This window comes from Schistocerca gregaria, chromosome 11 (genome assembly GCF_023897955.1).
Source record: "Schistocerca gregaria isolate iqSchGreg1 chromosome 11, iqSchGreg1.2, whole genome shotgun sequence".
Taxonomy (NCBI): Eukaryota; Metazoa; Arthropoda; class Insecta; order Orthoptera; family Acrididae; genus Schistocerca; species Schistocerca gregaria.
Window position 1 is genome coordinate 93,338,084 of NC_064930.1, and position 24,778 is coordinate 93,362,861.

The 24,778-nt window shown below is 39.0% G+C and overlaps 1 protein-coding gene across 5 annotated transcripts in view; it reads right to left on the minus strand.

The window, feature by feature from the left end:
• The window catches only part of LOC126294956 (protein LZIC-like), a 63,700-nt gene extending 39,325 nt beyond the window's left edge, over positions 1–24,375 (minus strand). Inside the window, exons 1-5 of one of the 5 annotated variants that reach the window (XM_049987179.1) lie at positions 23,249–23,392; positions 23,093–23,119; positions 22,733–22,850; positions 6,449–6,610; positions 5,894–6,029 (exon numbers count right to left, since the gene is read on the minus strand). In XM_049987179.1, the coding sequence (XP_049843136.1) occupies positions 5,894–6,029; positions 6,449–6,610; positions 22,733–22,833 (399 nt within the window). In that variant the 5' untranslated portion in view covers positions 22,834–22,850; positions 23,093–23,119; positions 23,249–23,392. Of the gene's footprint in view, positions 1–5,893; positions 6,030–6,448; positions 6,611–22,732; positions 23,120–23,248 lie in introns of all 5 variants that reach the window. The other 4 variants (XM_049987176.1, XM_049987178.1, XM_049987181.1 and 1 more) reach the window with 4 other exon arrangements.
• Between the last annotated feature and the right edge of the window lie 403 nt (positions 24,376–24,778).

The following is a 24,778-nucleotide window of genomic DNA, read 5'->3' on the forward strand; positions in this document are numbered from 1 at the left end:
TGAAAACAAGGGGAAACTACAGCCATAATTTTTCCTGAGGGCAAGCAGCTTTACTGTATGGTTAAATGATGGTGGCGTCCTCTTGGGTAAAATATTCCGGACGTAAAATAGTCCTCCATTCAGATCTCCAGACGGGGACTACTCAGGAGGACGTCGTTATCAGGAGAAAGAAAACTGGCGTTCTACGGATCGGAGCGTGGAATGTCAAATCCCTTAATCAAGCAGTTACATTAGAAGATTTAAAAAGAGAAATGGATAGGTTAAAGTTAGATATAGTGGGAATTAGTGAAGTTCGGTGGCAGGAGGAACAAGAGTTCTGGTCAGGTGAACACAGTGTTATAAATACAAAATCAAATTGCGGTAACACAGGAGATTTCCTAATGAATTAAAAAAGTAGGAATGCAGGTAAGATACTACAAACAGCATAGTCAATGGTTTATTGTGGCAAAAATAGATACGAAGCCTATGCTTACCACAGTAGTACAAGTTTATATGTCAACTAGCTCCGCATATGACGAAGAGATTGATGAAATGCATAATGAGATAAAAAAAATTATTCAGATAGTGAAGGGAGATGAAAATTTAATACTTTTGGTGACTGGAATTTGATAGTAGGAAAAGGAAGAGAAGAAACGTAGTAGGTGGATATGGAAAGGGAGTAAGGAATGCAAGAGGAAGCCGCCTGGTAGAATTTTGCACAAAGCATAACTTAATCATTGCATACAATTGGTTCAAGAATCATGAAAGAAGGTTGTATACATGGAAGAGGCCTGTAGGTACTGGAAGGTTTCAGATAGATTATATAATGTTAAGACAGAGATTTAGGAACAAGGTTTTAAATTGTAAGACATTTCCAGGGGCATATGTGGACTCTGACCACAATCTATTGGTCTATGAACTGCTATCTATGAACTGTAGATTAAAACTTAGGAAACTGTGAAAAGGTGGGAATTTAAGGAGATGGAACCTGGATAAACTGACAGAACCAGAGGTTGTAGAGAGTTTCAGGGAGAGCATTAGGGAAGCAATGACAAGAAAGGGGGAAAGAAATACAGTAGAAGAAGAATGGGTAGCTTTGAGAGATGAAATAATGAAGGCAGCAGAGGATCAAGTAAGTAAAAAAGATGAGGGCTAGTAGAAATACTTGGTTAACAGAAGATACATTGAATTTAATTGATAAAAGAAGAAAATATACAAACACAGTAAATGAAGGAGGCAAAAAGGGATACTAACGTCTCACAAGTGAGACTGACAGGAAGTGCAAAATGTCTAAGCAGGGATGGCTAGAGGACAAATGTAAGGATGTAGGGGCATGTATCACGAGAGGTAAGATAGATATTCCTACAGGAAAATTAGATACCTTTGGAGAAACAAGAACCACTTGAATGAATATCAAGAGCTCAGATGGAAAACCAAAGGGCGATGTACTTGAGGACAATATTATGGAAATGGAAGATGAGGTACATGAAGATGAAATTGGAGACAGAATACTGCGTGAAGAGTCTGACAGAGCACTGAAAGACCTGAGTCGAAACAAGGCTCCATGAGTAGACAACATACCACTAGAACTACTCATAGCCTTGGGAGAGCCAGCCATGACAAAACTATCATATGGTGAGCAAGACGTATGAGATAGGTGAAATACCCTCAGACTTCAGGAAGAATATAATAATTCCAATCCCAAAGAAAGCCGGTGTTGACAGATGTAAAAACTACCGAACTATCAGTTTAATAAGCCATGGCTGCAAAATACTAACACAAATTCTTTATAGACGAATGGAAAAACTGGTAGAAGCCTACCTCTGAGAAGATCAGTTTGGATTCTGTAGAAGTGTTGGAACATGTGAGGCAGTACTGACCCTACAACTTACCTTAGAAGAAAAATTAAGGAAAGGCAAACCTACTTGTCTAGCATTTCTAGACTTAGAGAAAGCTTTTGACAATGTTGACTGGAAAACTCTCTTTCAAATTCTAAAGGTGGCACGGGTAAAATGCAGGGAAAAAAAATGCAGGGAGTGAAAGGCTATTTACAAGTTGTACAGAAACCAAAGGCAGTTATAAGAGATGGGAGACATGAAAGGGAAGCAGTGGTTGGGAAGGGAGTGACACAGGGTTGTAGCCTCTCCCCGATGTTATTTAATCTGTATATTGATCAAGCAGTAAAGGAAACAAAAGAAAAATTCAGAGTAGGAATTAAAATCCATGGAGAAGAAATAAAAACTTTGAGGTTCGCCGATGACACTGTAATTCTGTCAGAGACAGCGAAGGACCTGGAAGAGAAGCTGAACAAAATGGGCAGTGTCTTGGAAGGAAGATATAACATGAACATCAATAAAAACAAATGGAATGCAGTCGAATTAAGTCAGGTGATGCTGAGGGAATTAGATTAGGAAGTGAGACACTTAAAGTAGTAAAGGAGTTTTGCTACGTGCGGAAAAAAATAATGGATGATGGTCAAAGTAGAGAGGGTATAAAATGTAGACTGGCAATGGCAAGCAAAGTGTTTCTAAAGAAGAGAAATTTGTTAACAACGAGTATAGATTTAAGTGTCAGGAAGTTGTTTCTGAAAGTATTTGTATGGGGTGTGGCCATGTATGGAAGTGAAACATGGATGATAACTAGTTTGGACAAGAAGAGAATAGAAGCTTTCGAAATGTGGTGCTACAGAAGAATGCTGAAGATTGGATGGGTAGATCACGCAACTAATGAGGAAGTACTGAGTAGAATTGGAGAGAAGAGGAGTTTGTGGCACAACTTGACTAGAAGAAGGGATCGGTTGGTAGGACATGTTCTGAGGCATCGAGGGATCACCAATTTAGTATTGGAGGGCAGCGTGGTGGGTAAAATTCGTAGAGGGAGACCAAGAGATGAATACACTAAGCAGATTCCAAAGGATGTAGGCTGCAGTACGTACTGGTAGATGAAGCAGCTTGCACAGGATAGAAGAGCATGGAGAGCTGCTCAAACCAGTCTCTGGACTCAAGACAACAACAACAACAGTGTAAACTATAAAAGGGGCCACACCATCCTACCACACACCAGTGGCAGCCACTCTACAACATATATTGTACTCAGGTGACTAACTGCGATCTACATGGGAGTCTACTGACATGTCTTGCCTGGCATCCACAATGTCTGGCAGGCACGGTATTTACACGGTAAGCTATGTCTGAGGTTCACAAATTGGCATTCTACAGCTGTTATGCCTTCATTTTAGTTTCTTAATCCTAGGCTACATGTCTAGTGATTTGCAGCCGGTATATAAACCATTAGGCTGGCAGTTATTTGATGTTACAATTGTGGTTTTTTCGGTTAGGCCCTGTTTACTTAGTGTGGTACTGGTTGACTTAAGAACTTTTTGATGTCTCACCCAAAAGGCATCTCCCGTGCTACTTCATAAATTTGCTGGATTTTTTTTTTTTTTCTTTTCTTTTACTGGTACGACTTTCATGTACACAATCAAGGTATGACCTGGAATTCACATCTCTATGGACCCTTTTAACGTTCAGCCTTATTACATTTATGAAGAATCCGTCGTAATTTTTTTTCTGTGCCTGAAACCCGGGTTGTGTGTATGATTTTATCAAAATCAAGAATTTGTCAAATGCAACTGGGGCAGATTTATTTAACAAGAAAGAAATTAGCAACATTTGTGGATGTTGTGGAAAGAATATTAATAGTTTTCGGTCTACAATGGCTCAAATAGTGAAAGTTTAATTACAATAACCTTGTACTAAATGCTTAAGAGTTTTTTACTGCAGTGTTAGTAGCAGAAATAGCTAGAAAATGTAAAAGAAGGGAGGGGGCAAAATAAGCTAAATGATGAAATAAAATTGTTATTTCAAAATAAAACAAAATGGAATACACACGAAAATTACTTCCCCAAGGAACATGTTTAAATGTTCAATTGGGTCGAAGGTGTCTTATTTTAAATGTATTTGAAATACTTAATGGTGGCGCTGTTAAGAGTCTATGTAACACAGCACTGCAGGAAAAGAACTCCAAGTTCACAACCATAACACCATTGTGAGAGTCTAGATTTCAAGTGAGCGAATAAATAGATTATATACTTCGGTGTTCAAATCCGACCAGCCAAGGTTATTTGGCAGCATACAATCTCTTGGATAGTTATTTTTCTGCTGGCTTTTGTGTTATTTCTGAAGGGATGTATAATTGGGATGTTACCCTTCTCCAGTGTAACTTCCTCTAGTCCCCTTCACCCATCTCGACTGCAGGAGTCCTCCCAAAGCTAAAACCACTGCAGGTGTGTACAGTAACATGCTACACAACCCTCACACAGATTGCAACACACTATAAAGGTACCATATCGAAACAGGTGCCATATGTTTTCATGTTCCCTGTGCAATTGGAGCGAGAGAGAATACAATTTTATGTGCACCCGTACGAGCCGAAATTTCTCTCGTCTTGTTGTTACGATCCGTAAACAAAATGTATATTGGCAGCAATAGAAGTCAGCTGTGAATGACAGTTTTCTAAATTTTTTCAATAGTATTTCACAAAGCCAACATCTCCCCCCCCCCCCCCCCCCCCAATAGATTCCCATTGGAGTTGAAAGGAGCATTTCCATAACACTTTAATGTTGATCAAACCTACAGGTGTCAAATAAACACACGTCTGAATTGCTTTAATATCTTCCTTTAATCTGACTTAGAGATGATCCCAAACACGAGCAGTACTCGAGAATGGGTTGCAGTGCAGTCTCCTTTGTAGATTGAGTTACACTCTCCGAAAATTCTGCTAATAAGCTGAAATCTACCATTCACTTTTCCCACTATCATCCTTTATGCTTGTGCCGCTTCATATCACTTTCCATTGTTACACCCAGATACTTAATCAACCTGAATGTGTCAAAGCTGCACGCCACCAGTACTGTATTCGAACATGACAGGATTGTTTTTCCTGCTCATCTAAATTAACTTCACTTTTCTACATTTACAGCATGCTGCCATTCTTTACACCAAGTAGAAATTTCCGAGTGATCCAGTATCCTCCTACAGTCACTCAATGGGAGACAAAAGGAATCTCATGGGAAATATGTTGTATAGAGTACTGTGATTATTAAAAGTGTGATAAATGATGATGGAAAGTATTTAGTTAAAGCAATAGGAAAGAAAATATGTTAATGAAAAACTTAGGGATAAAGTAATGTAACGAGAAGTTATGAACAAAATGCATAGGAAGGGTAGTGACTGAAGTGCCTAAGATAATAACCAATGTGCATGGTGAAAAATGGCACTCATCTTAAAAGATGTTTCACATTCAGTAAACTTCACAGTACATATTCCAGAGTGATGATAGCAAGAATGAAACTAGTGTTGTAAGGACAGTAAAAGTGTGAGTACGAGGTGAATTATTGTAAGATTGAAACGGGCTAACAAACTGTGTCTTTAATGGAAAGTACTTTTTACCTATAATCAAGGGTGTTATATTACCTATTAATTGTTGATATAAATGTTTGTAACTGCAGCAAGCTCCTGATTACACGGGAACGGATTATATGTGCACAGTTTGACAATTTTTGAAAAAATAAAAAGTGAGACCTCAAGTACTCTCATATAATTAGAACAACTATTTCACATTTCAAATACAGATTTATCGTCAGGAGGATCTAGATGACGGAAACATCTGCAAGTGGTGAAATCGGACACCGATAAATCGGAAGTTGTGCAGTTAAGTAATGCTGATATAGTGAACAAAGTGTGTTAGGCAGATGAAGAAATAAAAAATGAGGTGATTGAAGAACCCATTTTCCTGTTCACCGAAGCACTGAAATGCGATAATCTTATTAGTGACTGCAGGACAAAACATGTTCTCCTAGTCCGGCATTTGGACTATCTAGATACGAGGTAAGGCTTTGCCAGAACTCACTCACCAGCTGCATGGAGGCAAGTGCGTCCACGAGAGTCATGTCTCCTGAAATCATCTTGGAGAGGGACGCATTGAACTCACGCAACTGCTCCATCGTCTCCTCCTTCGTCTCCTCGTACTCGGCAGCATCCAGCTCGTCCCTGAAGCAACACACAGCTTCTATACTACACTGCATCTTGGTCAGAAAATTTAACACTTTATAGCCAATTGTAGCAAGCGGAGGACACAGCCAGCAACACACAGCACAATGGGGATGGCCTGCTGGTGATACATTTTATACTGTGTGTGTGTGTGTGTGTGTGTGTGTGTGTGTGTGTGTGTGTGTGTGTGTGTGTGTAGGGGGGGGGGGGGAGGGGGGGAGCGGGTTATTCCATAGGTTCAGAGAACATGTCATAAAACTAAAGTACTTAATATCAGAAAGAAAAACAAATGGTTCAAATGGCTCTGAGCACTATGGGACTTAACATCTGAGGTCATCAGTCCCCTAGAACTTAGAACTACTTAAACCTAACTAACTGAAGGACATCACACATATCCATGCCCAAGGCAGTATTCGAACCTGCGACCGTAGCGGTCGTGCAGTTCCAGACTGAAGCACCTAGAACCGCTTGGCCACACCGGCCAGCAAAGGAAAACACTTCTCAATGTTTGGCAAGTTATATTTATTTGGTCACGAAGCAGGTTTTGGCTTCTCAGGCCATCTTCAGGTGACAACTGAACACTGAAACAGAGATAAACATGATGTGCATCTAACACAGATATTATCTGCACAAAAGACACAAAAATAAGAAAGTATTTACATAGAAAAATATTACAATTATTACACTAACTAAACTGTAGAATGTGAAGTTTTACATTCTGACAAAAAAGCAGAAATATGACCCTCCTGCCAATAAGAGAAATCAAAAACATGACACAGAATGCCAGCCTGGTATTAAATGATGAGACTCATTTTCTCCATTATTAAATTAAGTTTTCATTACAAATGCCAGATTCAAACAGTACATTCATTTTATTTTCCATCATTTGTTGTATGTATCTCCACATAAAAACTTTGTTTACTCCTCTTTTAGTCAATATAATTATTGTAATATTTTCCTATGTAAACGCTGTCATTTTTGTATCTCGTGTACAAAGAATATCTGTGTAAGTCGCACATCACATTTATCTCTGTTTGTGACATTCAGTTATCACCAGAATATGGCCTGAGAAGCTGAAAGCCAGCTCGCGGCAAAATACATATAATTATGCAGAACATAAGGAAGTGTTTTCTTTCTAATATTAATACTGTGTAGTGCCAAGTACCACTGGAAAATTCAGTTAATGTTAAAAAGTATTTAAACCAGAATTTGTTTCTTTAATTACAGTCTATGATCACAAAAACTGCCATCAGATTATCAATTTAGGTTTAAAACTTACTCTAAGGTAATACAGCCAAAGTGGCTTCATCAAGAGATATAAACAAAATCAGCAAGGCACCATTGAAAAGAACTAGTAACTAAACCACAGTGTCCTTTTGCTGGGCACAATTATGACCCTGCTGCCACCGTACCCTAGTTCAACTTGTATTATTAGTACTGTTCAAGAATGCCTAACTAAAATAAGTTACACATCTTACACCATGCTAAGACCAGTGCACAACAAGTGTGGCATATTGTGAGAAAAAAATTGGAATATGTTTAGAGTTTCACGCAGACATGGTTTTCCTACGATATAGATAATACGTGCATCACAAGTTGCGAGCGAAATAGCACGGCAACTTGAGATGTTGTACAAAGTCAAAAGGTGAGGGACAGAATGATGACTGTGGGCAAAATATGTTAATTTCTCACAGATTCACCATGAAATTCCGGCAATATATGGGCCAAATGCAATGCCGCACCCAGCAGCAGTGAAATGGTTTCAGCAATTTCACCGGGGCCTCACAGAAGTGTGGGAAGGTAGGCCATTGACACTGACCACATATCAAAGTCTGGGCAATGGAAGAACTGCTCTGCAGGAGTTGCAGATTTCCCAGTGATGAGGGCATTCTCACGGTGGTTCTCAGAAAGCTCCATGACCAAGGAACTGAACAACTGGTAGAAAATTCTGAGCACTGTTTAAAGAAACTTGCGTCTTGAAGTCCCCTTCTATTTCTTGACAATGTCACTTTGAATTTTTATATTAACTGAACAGATCTAAAAAAAAAAAAAAAGAAAAGAAATCTACTCACCAAGCAGCAACAGGTCAACACACACGCACACACAAAAAAATGATGGACAACACACACACGTGTGTGTGTGTGTGTGTGTGTGTATTTTTGGCAAAGGCCTTGTTGGCTGAAAGCTAACTTTCTGGCAGTCTTTTTGTTGTGCCTTTCCTTGGTACTTAAGTCCACCCCATGGATGAGAGTATTCAGGAATGTGGAACAACGGGAGTTACACATTAACAGACGGAATCAACTGCTGCAGGATACTCCTGTAAGCTGTGCTAGCAACAAACTACACTCCTGGAAATTGAAATAAGAACACCGTGAATTCATTGTCCCAGCAAGGGGAAACTTTATTGACACATTCCTGGGGTCAGATACATCACATGATCACACTGACAGAACCACAGGCACATAGACACAGGCAACAGAGCATGCACAATGTCGGCACTAGTACAGTGTATATCCACCTTTCGCAGCAATGCAGGCTGCTATTCTCCCATGGAGACGATCGTAGAGATGCTGGATGTAGTCCTGCGGAACGGCTTACCATGCCATTTCCACCTGGCGCCTCAGTTGGACCAGCGTTCGTGCTGGACGTGCAGACCGCGTGAGACGACGCTTCATCCAGTCCCAAACATGCTCAATGGGGGACAGATCCGGAGATCTTGCTGGCCAGGGTAGTTGACTTACACCTTCTAGAGCACGTTGGGTGGCACGGGCTACATGTGGACGTGCATTGTCCTGTTGGAACAGCAAGTTCCCTTGCCGGTCTAGGAATGGTAGAACGATGGGTTCGATGACGGTTTGGATGTACCGTGCACTATTCAGTGTCCCCTCGACGATCACCAGAGGTGTACGGCCAGTGTAGGAGATCGCTCCCCACACCATGATGCCGGGAGTTGGCCCTGTGTGCCTCGGTCGTATGCAGTCCTCATTGTGGTGCTCACCTGCACGGCGCCAAACACGCATATGACCATCATTGGCACCAAGGCAGAAGCGACTCTCATCGCTGAAGACGACACGTCTCCATTCGTCCCTCCAATCACGCCTGTCGCGACACCACTGGAGGCGGGCTGCACGATGTTGGGGCGTGAGCGGAAGACGGTCTAACGGCGTGCGAGACCGTAGCCCAGCTTCATGGAGACGCTTGCGAATGGTCCTCGCCGATACCCCAGGAGCAACAGTGTCCCTAATTTGCTGGGAAGTGGCGGTGCGGTCCCCTACGGCACTGCGTAGGATCCTACGGTCTTGGCGTGCATCCGTGCGTCACTGCGGTCCGGTCCCAGGTCAACGGGCATGTGCACCTTCCGCCGACCACTGGCGACAACATCGATGTACTGTGGAGACCTCACGCCCCACGTGTTGAGCAATTCGGCGGTACGTCCACCCGGCCTCCCGCATGCCCACTATACGCCCTCGCTCAAAGTCCGTCAACTGCACATACGGTTCACGTCCACGCTGTCGCGGCATGCTACCAGTGTTAAAGACTGCGATGGAGCTCCGTATGCCACGGCAAACTGGCTGACACTGACGGCGGCGGTGCACAAATGCTGCGCAGCTAGCGCCATTCGACGGTCAACACCGTGGTTCCTGGTGTGTCCGCTGTGCCGTGCGTGTGATCATTGCTTGTACAGCCCTCTCGCAGTGTCCGAAGCAAGTATGGTGGGCCTGACACACCGGTGTCAATGTGTTCTTTTTTCCATTTCCAGGAGTGTATGACCAATGTTAACCTCACACTTGTGAGCACATGCCAAATGTGTACATAATGTACAGATTCTTCAGTTCTAATGCACTAAATTGTACAAGATTGCAATAGCAAAATCGTTAAATTGAAAGTGCTTCTAAATTATGTTCTTAAGGGAGACTCAGTGCATCAGTGTGCATTGGCTGCACTGCTACAATTACAGATTTGGAAATGGTAAGCCACGTTTGTAAGTGAAGATATAAATGTGCATATGGACCTACCACAAGAATAAGTTTGTGATTGCTGCTTGAAGTGATTTGAGTTCTCAGTGGTTGGTTTTTAAATATGTCCTCAAGTTATATTATGTGTGGTTCTCCCATGTGTGTTGTAAACATTCTATTCCTGTTTGATACAGACCACATTAGTGTCTGTCTGTGGCTCCACATGGGGGCTGGTGGAGTAATTTGTATTAAATCTGTTAAAGAGGCTATATGAATGTTACCTGATAGTACTAAGAAATAGAAATTGGCCAATACAAAACAAATCTGAAAATTGTACAGCCCGTAAAAGACAGTGGTTTCGTTTGTTTATTATCGATATATAGGCTTAAATAAAGTACGGCACAACAGATTCATAGTAAAAGGTGAAAGAAGAACAATTGAAGATCCAATGCAGACTGGTAAAATAGTCAATTAAATGACGCACTTTTTTTTTTTTTAAAGAAATCATGTAATCCAAATAGTGATTTCAAAGTCATAAAGAATGTAAATCCCACGCCTCTGTATCCAGCGACTATGACAGAAGCAGGAAACAATATAAGTACACTAACAAATTAAAATATCTTTTAATTCTGATGGATAATGATATTAAGGCATAATCTGAATCACTTCAGGCAGGGGCTTACCTTCATAGTCTCGGATGTTATTGAATTCAGCATACGTTAAAATTCAGGAGTAAGTAATAAACACTTTTTTTTTTCCTCCATAAAAATTTCTGCCTCGAGATACAGGCCTCCAATTATGACACCGCGAACACCATTTTGAAGATACGAATTTCGGAATATTTTTTTAACTGCTGTATCTCTGGAACAGTTCTAGATATATTGTTTGGTTTATTTTTTTTATTTGAAAGATAATTGCTTTATGATCACAAAAAAATCCTCTATTTTGACTTATTTGTCAAAATTCGTTTACTATAGCATTCTAAAATATTTTTATATAATTTAAGGATTTTTTTAATGCCTACCCATAAAATTTTCTGTTGATTAGCACCATATAGTTCTACATTCCCTGAAAAGGAGAGCTTAGATTGAAAAGTGTTTTATAAACAATTGAAATTTTTGTCATACATAAAACCTGTTTTATTACCACATAATCACATAACAGGCTCATAAAAATCGAAACCTAACCTTATTTAACATAATTTTAGTTTTTTGAAAGATGAAAGGAGACTCATTTTTCAAGCGTTTTAAATGGTTCCAAAATGTATGTGAAAGGTACAAAGGTATAAAAAGAATTTCAGAATGCTATAGGAAAAGAACTTTGACAGATAAGTCGAAATGGAGGATTTATTTGTAATCATAAAGCAATTATCTTTCAAATAAAAAAAAAAACAAAACAAAATCTCTATATCTATTCCACAGACACCGCTTTTTAAAATTTTTTCCAAAATTCAAACCTTCAAAATGGTATGCGCAGTGTCATCTTTGGAGGGCTATACATCGGAGCAGAAATTTTTTTTGAAAAAAAGTGTTCCTTAGTCCTTCATTTTAACATATGCTAAATTAAATAACATCTGAGACTATGAAGGTAAGATTTTTTTTTCCTCACCTGCCTGAATTGATATGGACTATGCCTTAAACAAAATTGACATTGGCTCTGACCCCCTGCATAATTATGTTGTGCTTGTGATGCAAACATGTGCAAACAGGATACAAGTACAACAGTACAATAGTTGTTTTGCATATTTATTATTATTATTAATATGATGTAGACTATGGTGACATATTGATTTCTAGTGTTACCCAAGATCTATGTTATCTTTAAAGGTCACCAGTAGAATGTTAAGTCCACAAATATAGTGTCACGAAAACAACTATAACACTTGTTTTAGTATGTATGTTATAGATACTGAATTTTGACAAGTCATTTATGTGTGTCATTTTGACTATGTTATTGGTCAAAGCTATTGGTTGGTATCAAAGACTTCAACTAATCTGTCTGACTTAACTGACATAGTCAGGCGGGGGGGGGGGTGGGGGGGGTGGGGGGGGGGTGGGGGGGGGGGGGAGGGGGGGAGGGGGGGGGGGGAAGCTACATTATGTCTCAATGTTTCTAAAACTTGTTACTAGTAGTGCAGTTATGGTTACACTCATTTTTATTCTATGTACTGATATTTGTATTGCATGACTTGACTCATTCCACACAGAAGCCACTTGCTCATACATATGGATCAATGGAAAACATTTTCCATAAATAAATAATCTATGAATCACTTAGAATAGGAATATTCCCCGCAAACATAAGACAACCAACAGTAGAACCACTTCACAACCAGGATTATGTAGAAATCATCATAGGCCCTAACAGTCATTATCTCTATCTTCTAGAACAACTGAAAGAGGTGTTCACAAAAGATGAGCAAACTTTCCGATTAAAAATAAAATACTAGTTAAGGTTCAAAATGGTTTCACGAAACAAATATACTGAGACATCCCCCTAAACGAGCAAGATTTTTCTGAAACTCGCGATCCGATAATGACGGTTTTTCGATTAAGAATTTACACAAACAGCAAATCCGTGGAATACCTTATATCGGGTGACAGATGGTAGAAATACGTCACGAGAATAACACTTACTTTTCAGGATACAGAGAAACTAATTATGGAGTACCTTACTGCTCGAGTTTAGCCCTCGGTTATTCTTCACTCTTGATAATGGTTTACCGTACCACTTGTCAGCACCAGGACCAGCGTCGATCACAGATGATCCCAACATTTTTATTAAAAGACAACGAGGCTGATTAACAGTAGAAGGTCCCTGCGACAACAGAACAAGTAGAAGGATGGCTTTCGTGACAACTGCACGGTGTAAATGAGAAGAAAAAGGTAGAAATCAGCTACACACACACACACACACACACACACACACACACACACACACACACACACACACCCTTTTTTTTCTGTGGGTCATCGGGCAAATTTTCTGAAGTATTTCAGTAGATATTTGCAGTTTCTGTTACGAATTGTGTAACTGGAGTCAGCCCAAACAAATCCTACTCATCACGTCTTTCATGTAACACCCAGTGTCAATATAAAGCATTGGTTTGTTTCCCATTACAAGCAAAATTATTTTCGAAATAAAATTTTATGTGCCCATTCTATAGAGCACTCCAAAATCCATCTCTTGTTCTCCCTCTATGATTTTTACCCTCCACTCTGCCCTCCAATACTAAATTGGTGATCCCTCGATGTCTCAGAACGTGTCCTACCAACCAATCCCTTCTTCTAGTCAATTTGTGCCACAAACTCCTCTTCTCCCCAATCTTATTCAATACCTCTTAGTTAGTTATGTGATCTACCCACCTAATCTTCAGCATTCTTCTGTAGCACCACATTCTATTCTCTTCTTGTCCAAACTAGTTATCGTCCATGTTTCACTTCCATACATGGCTACACTCCATACAAATACTTGCAGAAACGTCTTCCTGACATTTAAATGTATACTCGATGTTAACAAATTTTTCTCCTTCAGATATGCTTCCTTGCCACTGCCAGTCTACATTTTATATCCTCCCTACTTCGACCATAATCAGTTATTTTACTCCCCAAATAGCAGAACTCTATTACTACTTTAAGTATCTCATTTCCTAATCTAATTCCCTCAGCATCACCCGATTTAATTCAACTACATTCCATTATCCTCGTTTTGCTTTTGTTGATGTCCATCTTATATCCTCCTTTCAAGGCACTGTCCATTCCGTTCAATTGCTCTTTCAGGTCCTTTGCTGTCTCTGACAGAGTTACTATGGCATCGGCGAACCTCAATGTTTTTATTTCTTCTCCATGGATTTTAATACCTACTCCGAACTTTTCTTCTGTTTCCTTCACTGCTTGCTCAATATACAGATTGAATAACATCGGGGATAGGGTACAAGCCTGTCTCACTCCCTTCCCAACCACTGCTTCCCTTTCATGCCCCTCGACTCATAACTGCCATCTGGTTCCTGTACAAATTGTAAATAACCTTTCGCTGCCTATATTTTACCCCCACCACCTTCACAATTTGAAAGAGAGTATTCCAGTCAACATTGTCAAAAGCTTTCTCTAAGTCTACAAATGCTAGAACCGTAGGTTTGCCTAATCTTTCTTCTAAGATAAGTTGTAGGGTCAGTATTGCCTCATGTGTTCCAATATTTCTACGGAATCCAAACTGATCTTCCCTGAGGTCGGCTTCTATCAATTTTTCCATTTGTCTGTAAAGAATTTGCGTTAGTATTTTGAAGCTTTGACTTAATAAACTTCGGTAATTTTCACATCTGTCAACACCTGCTTTCTTCTGGATTGGAATTATTATGTTCTTCTTGAAGTCTGAGGGTATTTCGCCTGTCTCATACATCTTGCTCACCATGGTAGAGTTTTGTCAGGACTGGCTCTCCCAAGGCTGTCAGTAGTGCCAATGGAATGTTGTCTACTCCGGGGGCCTTGTTTCGACTCATGTCTTTCAGTGCTCTGTGAAACTCTTCAAGCCGTATCATATTTGGTCTATCGACACGTATTGACAGGGACAGTAAGACATGGAGGATAACCACTACTCCAACAGTAGCAGCCAGCACGGGGCAGGACAGTGCTGTCTCTGCTGGGGAACTGGTTATTCTCCATGTTTCGCTGTCCCTGTTAACTCTTTCACGTACAACTAATTTGACCAAAAAACAGTTCTAGAAGTTCACGACTTATGTTTACGGTCAAAAATTCATACAAGTAACATATTTATAATAGAATGAACATAATTATTGTAGGTCACAAGGGGGAGGGGGGTGGGGTGGCTCATTTTTTGTACCACCGTGCATGAAGATTCACAATAGTCTTGGAAGCATGTCTTCCTTTTTCCCAAGCATAGAGGAACCTTACACACACTACACACTCAGTTGGTACAAATTTGTTGTTTCTTGGAACTACATACTGCACATCTCCTCCTTGTAGATCTTTCTGCCTGACGGGATGAACTTTCGAGATGCACAGATTTCCGAACATTGGGTTTCTTCTTGTCGAACTGGAGACGGCTGCTCAGACTTCGCTTTTTCCTCTCGGAGCTACTGAGGCAGGTGGCACTAAATCTCTTGTGATTTCTCTTCTGAAATCCTTCAGAGTCATCTTAGGCAACTTCGTTTCCTTATGGATGATGAAAGTATTCACCACAGTGCCATCAATAAAGTACCAAAATATTCTGTGCCACCATTTTCTGCTCTCCCTGTCAGTTTCATATACACCCTTGAACTCGTCAAATTTATCTACACAATTCGTGTTGGCATTGTAATCTGAGAGAGCAATGAGACAAGAAACTTATTTCATTTCCATCTTTTTCCTTTCTTGTAGCCTCTGTTCTTTGAGTTGGATCGTGAAAATTTGAAAGCAGATGGACGTATCTCTTATCTTTTCACTTCATCAAATTAAGGCTTGTATTGCTAGTAGCCCAATCATAGTCACCCCTTTTCATGTCCTTGTCACTTTTCAGCATAGGTAAAGATTTTCTACTTGGATTCACTGTACTACAAGCACTTATTTTGTTTTCTTTCAAATCTCGAAGGAGATCTGGGCTACTGAAATAATTCTCAAAGTAAACTCTGTGATCCTTACCTTTAATATTTTCAGTGAGGTCTTTCACAACTCTTTCTCCCAATTTCTTTTCCACAGCATTATCTTTCTTTCCTGTGTAAATATCCAATTTCCATGCATAGCCAGATTTGTCTGCTAGCACCCACACCTTCTTTGGCAAGTACTGTTTTATAGAAGATGTTCCTTTAAATTGAATCATAGATTTGTCCACTGCCATACATTCATTTGGATTAAGTGCTTTCTGAAAGTTATGTGAAATTCTTTCTAGGAAAGGACACAACTTATGAAGTTTATCATAGTTGGTGTCCCCTCATTGAGGCATTTTACTATTGTCATTCAAATGTAAGTTGGCGAGAAACCATTCGACTCGCCTCCTTGACATCAGCTGACTCACATAAACATCATGTAGATGAGCACCTGAACTCCAGTAGTCTCTGTAACTAGGAAGTGGTTTTATGCCCATCAAGATATTTATCCCTAAGAAAGTTTTTAATTCTTCCCTGGATGCTGGCACATAATGTTTACCAGTAGTCAGAGATGACTGTTGCACATATAAGTTCTTCTGAAACAAAAATAAATCCATAATATCATCTGAAAGCTGAACTACAAATAACTGATATGGTGATGGTGTGCCTAACTCCACAATAAAAACGCTGGGACCACACTGGGAAGTAAATGCAGGGGCATCAGCATCACGTTCAGTTTTGCTCCACTTATGTTCAGTCTTCGACTGATGATTGGCAATCTCAGATGGAGTCTGATGCACAGTGACGGTTTGACTTAGCTCAGTCTCTGGTGACCTAATCACTGAAACGGTAGCTGGGCACTCGTCCTCAGAATCAGTTGACATATCACAATCAAACAGAATAGTTTTGGATGTAGTTGGTTCCAGACAATAAGAATTGTCATTGGTGTCATCACTGCCCCACTATCAAATGATATGTCAGATGGAATATCCTCTTCCAGGGCTTTCAAAATTACACACTCAGACAGCTTTCTCTGACCCCTTATTATTACTGAAAAGTAAAGAGTAGACTGACTGTTTTGGTACAGTGGTACATATTTTGAACCAATGAATAATTAGCTACATTTTAATAATTTCTCATATAAATAGTCTGAACAACACAAAAAAACTACAATAAACAAATGTAATTACATATTTCAATAGAAATTTTGTTGGAAACTTCTGTCAGCAGGTAACAAATAACAATGTTGCATAAACAATGTCTCCACAGTGTACTTGAGTGCACCTGACGTAGAAATATGAAGTACTGGTGCTGCTACAAGAACCCTGTAACAAGTGCCATCTGGTGCATACGTCTAAGAACAACAAAGAACATGCCCTGTTAGTAGTTCAAGTAATCTACCACGAAAATGCACTGTTCTATGCATCCAAATTGGTGGTACAAATAATGTACCACTGTACAACCTCAGTGCAACATAAGGTGGTACACAAATTGTACCACCGTGACTTGAAAGTGTTAATACATACTGATAAAGAAATAACCCACCAGGCTAATTTGGGACCGCTCTATCGAAGAAGCACATAAAATTCCACTTTAAAAAGAATTCCGTTTGTACCAGAGGCACTAAAGCTTTCCATCGCCACTGGGTTTTGCATGAAAGATGTGATGAGCAAAATCTGTTTGGGCTGACTCCAGCTACATGCTGCAAATATCTGCTGAAACACCAGAATGTGCCTGACAACTCTTAGGACAGATATCCTGTATTAAGGATGAATCACCTGAAATTTGCCCTCCAAATGCTGCAGAAGTGGAAAGTGCTATTGATGTGTGGTTTCCACGGAATGAAATGGAAGGCAGCAGCTTGTACTGTTAGCCTATAAACATATCGTAATAATACATTTTTGTGCAACCATACACTTTTTAAAATGGAACAATGTTTATTGACATTAACAAACTAGAGTAAATTAGAATGTCAGTGATGTCTGTTGGAGGAGTCTAGTGCAAGTCATTTACAAGATAATGTATTTTGAAAAGTTCCCACACTGACATGTGTGCAATACCTGCACTGGCTCACACTAATGGACAACCCAAGTGAAAACACTAGTTATGTGCATTCTGACCAGTAACAAGACAACTGTATGTGGTACAGTGGGCCCCCATCCATGAAGGTTTTGGTTTGGACTGCACTGGCTGTGTTCAAAGATATATGTGACCAAAGGTGGCATTACACCAATAGGCTTCTTATAGGAAAAAGCTGAGAATGGAGTGTCGAAATGGCTAAGACTTGCCGGAGAGGTCCTGAATGTTCTATTATTCTTCTGTGGTGGGGATACTTTCGGGTGTGCAGCGTGTGCCAGAAGGAATCATCAGTAGTCAGGGATAAGGCAAGAATGACCATTTGAAGTGAAAAGTCTTGTTAATGTGGCACTTATTCAGTAGAACAGAGGCATTTCACAATAGCAAAAGTGAACATGTGCTAATAGTTCTTAAGGTACGCATTTTACAGCACGCGTTTACTAAGACTGTTTTGCTTCAAATGGCTGTTCCTCTCATATCGGCAAATACTGACCATTCCTCTTGGAACACACTGTAGGCTACTTGTAATCAATACAGTTGGCAAATTCTGGAAAGATACTTTTGTCGGGTCAATGGAAGAATCTGATTCCACCAGTCTGTTTTGACCCGTGACGTAATGGTGTTGAGGTGCAAGACATCTCTACTGCGCGGTGTTTTTAAGTTGGTCGTGTTTCTAGGTGTCGTATTTTTGCACTTGACAGGGTCCTCTAGTGGTGGAAGTTTACGTGCTCTGTTTAACATGTGGTATTGTGATCATAAGAGTTTTGGCTGTCACTGTCATAACGTGGTTTACAGTTTAGGTAGTTGGTATGGGTTGTGGAAATGTCTTCAGTGAGTTACTAAGGTTTTTTTGTTTGTGTGTTCAGTATTTTTGTTAGGTCCGATTAGTTTAGTATATGTTCTGCTGAAAGAAGTCTAATTATTTTATTGCATTTTAGCTAGGTATGGACATGACCGTGAAGTGGAGATTTTTTTGCTTTTGGCATGTGCATACATACATGCGTGCATGCCTGGGCGCGCACGGTGGCCAACCCAAGTGGCATTGCCATAGGCTTTTCTTTGTAAGTAATTTTTGTTTTGGTTTTATTCTACAGTAATTGCGATGTTTTGTATATACATGGTAGGTAAGTTGGGATTCAATTCATCAATTCATGTAGTGAATATGGGGTATTTGGTTTTTTGAGTTGGTGAGGTCTTGATTCCACTTTTTGGAGATGTAGGTATTGGTTTTTTGATATCGACAGTTGCGGTTGAGCTATGCACATCAAGGGAAATGTTCGATTCTTGTTGTGGCTGAATGTTGCAATTTAATTTTTTATATTGTATGTTTTAAGATAGTGCAATGTGTGTTTATTGTTGTATATTTAGTTTGTACCTGTCCATAACTCCCAATTTTCTGCAGTTGTCCCATTAGTTTCATTTTATTGACAGAGTGAGGTTTTTTTTTTCTTTTTTTTTTTTTTTTGCATAAGTGTGTAGTGACATCATTGTCGCAATACCCTACACTCTGGCACTAGGCATTTCTGCCATACTGGAGATGGCATAGGTCAAAGCGGTAGGGTGGAATCAAACGCTGCTGTAATGCCCGTTTATCTTAAAAGCTACGTACCATTTTTCATTTTTCTCACACCTGAACTATGGCAAGACCGAAGTGTTGGTATAATTCACAGATGGTGGAACAGAGGCTATCACACTATATAATGTTCATTTTTTCAGTGGTCTTGAGTGACCTGAAATGTTCTCGAAGGAACTAATGAAAATGAAGACCAAGTGAATTGGGTCTTTTTCTTCTAGAATAAAATAATCTTCAGTCCACTGCCTGCAGAAATGAATAATATCAAAACATTATTAAGTACATTTAAGGAAGACTTGAGAATATTGCTTTTACTACAATAATAGCTTAGTTTTTATACTATTGAGGGACACGTAAGTTACTCATTGACAATTGCACAGGCCTGCCAATTTGGTCAAGTCATGTATTTTACCATGTATAAAAAGGAATCATTTAATGAATTTGATACCACTGCAACAATATGACACATGAAACTGTTCAATACTATAATGTAAGAACACTAACAGATATCCCAAGAACTTTAAAGACAGCAGACTGAGTAATAAAATTAAAATGTACATACATATTGGAATGAAAAGTTTAGTGGAAAATTCTTTGGTTCAACCATTGAAAGCTATCTAAAATAGGAGATGCATATTGCCTCTTTAACATGTAAGCTACCTAAGCATATATTGTAGGCTATTTTAAATCAATTTTGAAGAGATCTTTTGTCTCAAAGATTACATACAATGTTTTACTTTCCTCTTGCCTGAACTATGGCAGCTAAATTTGGGGAAAAGGCAACCACAGCTAATCTCAATAAGCTGCCTACTGCAAGAAAGTGCTAAAAGAAATCATTTGTGGTGCCAAATGTAAGGAATCATGCTGTAGCCTGTTCCCAAAAACAGATGTGTTGAGAATAATAAATATGTACATTCTAAATCCTGTCTTTGTACTAGTTGTTCAAAGACTGTACCTTAACAGTCAGAATACCAGAAATAAAGAAAAATTTTACATCAGCAGTCACAAAACAGTACTCAGCGAAAAGGGTCCGCGTTATTAAAAATAACGCATTAGAAGAATAGCATAATTAAATGCTGAATAGGAAGTGTTTTGGAAAAATATGTAAATGTGTAACCTCAAAATATATTCAGAAGAACCTTTTTCTGTTTTTGTTCATATGCAACCGATCATTCAATGTATTATTATTATTATTATTTGCTCATATTTATACATAATTAATGGTTGACTCTGATCAAACTTTTCTTTTTATTTTGTTCTGCTATCCAGATATTGCCAATATCTTCAACAATCACTTTCTGACAGAAGCAGATCAAATTGGATGTAAAGGGTCTATGGATGAAGCCATGAACCTTCTACAAAAAGCAGAGCACAGAAAAATTAGCCTGATGTATGTACCCTACATCACAGTAGATGAGATTGAGAAGGTGATACGCTAAATAAAAAACAAAAATTCCACTGGTGTGGACAATATATCTATCACAGTACTGAAACATTGCACAAATATATTCTTTAAGTTCTGTGTCACACATTTAATGAATCTCTAAATCACAGTACTGTCCCTAATAGACTAAAATTTGCAGTTGTTAAACCACTCTTCAAAAAGGGTGATAAACCAGAGGTTTCTAACTACCGCCCAATTTCAATGTTAACAAGTCTTCCAAAAACCCTTGAGAAACTCATGTACAATAGAATCATGGCTCACCTTAATAAATATAACATCCTTAATAAAAATCAGCTTGGATTTCAAAAGGGTGTTTCAACTGAACAAGCCATATTCGCATTTGTCAACAAACTCCTTGAATCAATAAACAAGAAAAGTCACAAACTGGAATCTTTTGTGATTTGTCAAAAGCATTTTACTGTGTAGATCACAAGATTCTACTAAGATGGGCGGGGCATTACGACTCAAAAGATAAAGTAGGGAAGTGGCTTGAGTTAAATCTAGATGACAGAAATCAGAAGGCAGTATTAAACCATTGTGCAAAGGCACTTGTCAGCTCTCATTGGGGTACATTTAACTCTGGAGTGCCACAGAGCTTGGTCCCTTACTTTTCTTAATCTTTGTAAATGACCTTCCATGGTGTGTGACCCAAGAAGCACACTTCACCCTATTTGCAGATGACACAACCATTATGATTGACAAGGTACCCAAATGCAGTCTAGGGAACACCGTGATCATTATATTCCAAGAAGTTCTAGATTGGTTCACTGCAAATGGTCTGTCCCTCAATGTTAATAAGACTCATTTCATTCAGTTTCAAACAGTAAACAAAAAATTGGAAAATATAGAAATAAAATGTGGATACAAAGAAATAGTGAAAGTTGTATCTTCCAAATTTCTGGGTTTAAATATTGATAACAAACTAAACTGGTCTGTCCACGTGACTTTTAAAAAGACAATTCAGCAGCATTTGCCATTCATTCAATTGCATCTGTTTGTGACATGGAAACAATCAAAACTACATATGTTGGTTATTTCCATTCACTTATAACATATGGCATCATATTCTGGGGAAATCAACCACAAGCAAATACAGTCTTTATTGTACAGAAGAGAGTTACCAGGATTATGAGTAGACTGCATCCTAGTTCTTCTTGCAGAAATTTATTCAAACAACTGGGGATCCTCACCATTCCTCGTCAGCACATGTTGTCACTAATGTGCTTCATGAACAAAACTTATGCAATTTACAAAATGAATAGTGCATACCATGATCACAGTACAAGAAGAAAACATGATCTTCACAATGATTATCCAAAGATAAAAGTGTTCAATAAACTTCCTGTCCATATCTAATCAGTCATTGGGGACCTTACTAAATTCAAAACAGAGCTAAAACTTTCTCTTTTCTATTCTTTACAGGAATTCTTTGATAATGTGTAATACTTCTCAAATTAGTGTTTAACTTCATGCATTTCTAATTGAACTGATTATGTAGATTAGCATACCACTTGTTGGCGGAACATTTTTTAGATGAATTACTTTAAATTTATGTAATCATCTATGTCATTACTGCACTATTATCTATGCAATCATCTATGTCATTACTGTCAAATTTTCTATGTTGTAATCTGAATTTTTGTGTGTAATTATTTGACATGTGGATTTCTTTTTCATATATCTGCTTTCATATGTTAAATTGGTTGCCTCATGATCATCTACATGTGGCTGTTACTGTAACAACCTGACACGTTCTACATCCTAGCGATACATTCGCCTCAAGGATCCACGGAACTCGAAAATAAATAAATATGCATCCTGAAGTTTCTGTCATCAGCGCGCTTTCATGGTTTTTTCCCATTAAACAACAGGAAAAGGAGCAATTTTTCCTTCCAAAAACAAATATTATGATTGTTAATTATACACAATTATGCTAATGGCTGCGAAATTCCAAGTGTAAACTTGACAACTGTGTGGTCTTAACCAGGTACGATATTTACAGTAGATATTAGTAAAATTATTTTTATCTATGAGTCCCAATTGACAGTAAACTATTTTTTGGGACATGCCTACCTGCATTCCTCTAGATCAGCAAGCTGCTGCACCAGTCTTTCTAACTGTGCTTCCAAGTTTTGTTTCAACTTCTCAGTTTCCACCTGGCCTCTGGAAGTCATTTTATAACTGACTAGTTCTGTAACAAATCCGATTACGGTCAAATCAATTGCATATGCGGAACAACAACCGTGTGTAGTACACCACAATTATTTTGCAAATCACTTTATCAATTATTGTCTTTCAGTGGCTGCTTTGACGGTTCCTACGCCTAACGTAAGATTTTCTGCTCTACATCTCACTTTAATCTCCAGTTCTTAGCAATATCATCTATATACTTTGTTTACTTCTCAGACCAAAGACCTTCTTACTCTTACATACTTGCTTAAGTTGAAGTGCATTCAGTTGCTGACGAGAAAAAACGAAACACAAAACAATGAGTACAATTTCCTAAAACTGGAGTGTTTTTAGTATCATTACGTCAAATTACAAACAAGCTATATGATATATATGCAGTAGCGTACGTTACATAATTACCTTCTGCGAAAGTCTCAATGGATATTTTGTTTTGTTTTTATTTTTTAATTTTATCTCCGCTCTTTCCTTCAGTTGAACAAATAACAGACAATGTTTGCAAACAGAATACATCTTTGGATATCTTTGTGCGAAACCAACAGGTAGCGCCGTTGTCAGCTTATTTGAAATAAGAGAAAAAAAGCCATCAGAGAAAAGAATTTGTAAAAATTTACTATACATCTTCAGTCTTCAAACTGAACAAAAGACCTGCGAATCTGACCAATCCTTGTTCTACAATAACTTCAGAATTTCGGTATTCGCTCTACGCGATACTTTCACGCTGCAACCGGTAGATGGCATCCACATGTGTTTGACAACATGTGTTTACGCTTGCATTTTTTCCACGCGGTATACCGCGTGTTTTTCTTACGCTAGTAAATAGTGCCGTGGGAGGCAAACCACTGTGCCGTACCATTACAAAGATCCCGTGTTATCGTCTCACTTCTGATAAAACAGTCAAAAAAGTTGAAAATCAAGGGTATTTCTATACCGCTTCACAGGTGCGAATCCTCTCACCCCTTGCATCTACTAGCGAGGGTTCACGAATGACTCACGGAAACTCACGAAGAGATCTCCAACAAGATTGTGTTAAGGTACCAAGGATTCGTTAAAAATTAAATAAATAACCAATTGTTTGTGTCTATAGTGCCTCGTCATTGTAATTAAATGATTTTATTCGCTCGGAACACCAGTGTCACTTCGATACATTGCTCAATTTTCCAGGAGTTAATTCGAAATATCACTTGCGAAACGAAAGGTCCTTGTATGAGGACTTCAAACGTACGACAATATATGCTGCCATGAGCATTCCTAAAGGCAAAAATCACCAAGGGATACCGAATCATCAAGGATTTAGCCAGCAACGCTTCGCTCACCCGACGTTTCCATTCCAGCAGGCCAGCGCCGCCTCAAAAATAGTCGATTGTCGCCTGAACGGTAAGTGCCAAGTTTGAGTGATGTGGCTTTACAATCCGCAGCCAGCGAATTCAACTTTCACACTCGGTAAGATGCAAAGTACTTGCTGTTTTGCGTTGATTATTCATTCGGGTGAAGGGAAACGAGCACATCACTCCATTGCTGTGACGAAATCTTCGCTTCATTTGTTTGCAATCCGCATTACTTCAGAGCACTGTTAAGATTTGAGGTTAACACCTCACACCTGATGAAATACCTCGTTTTTAATTGGAAAAAGCAATTATACATTGAAATTCAGCAAGGAATCAACGCTTCTCAGCCACGTGAAATGATGTAATTGGTGTTCGTTTTATGTGTCGTATTCGGCGACAAATGGAAAAGTGGGTGTGCCCTTGTAATTCGTGAAGTAGAAATTCCAAACAGATTTTCTGCCGGCAATGTGATTGATTATATTAGTGCACAACAATAGACGTTGTCATGACAGCAAATTGATATGCATGTAATGTTACATATTGCGTAGTTGATTAAAATAGGAATTGGCTGGTTAAACGCAAAACAGTAGGCTACAGTATATAC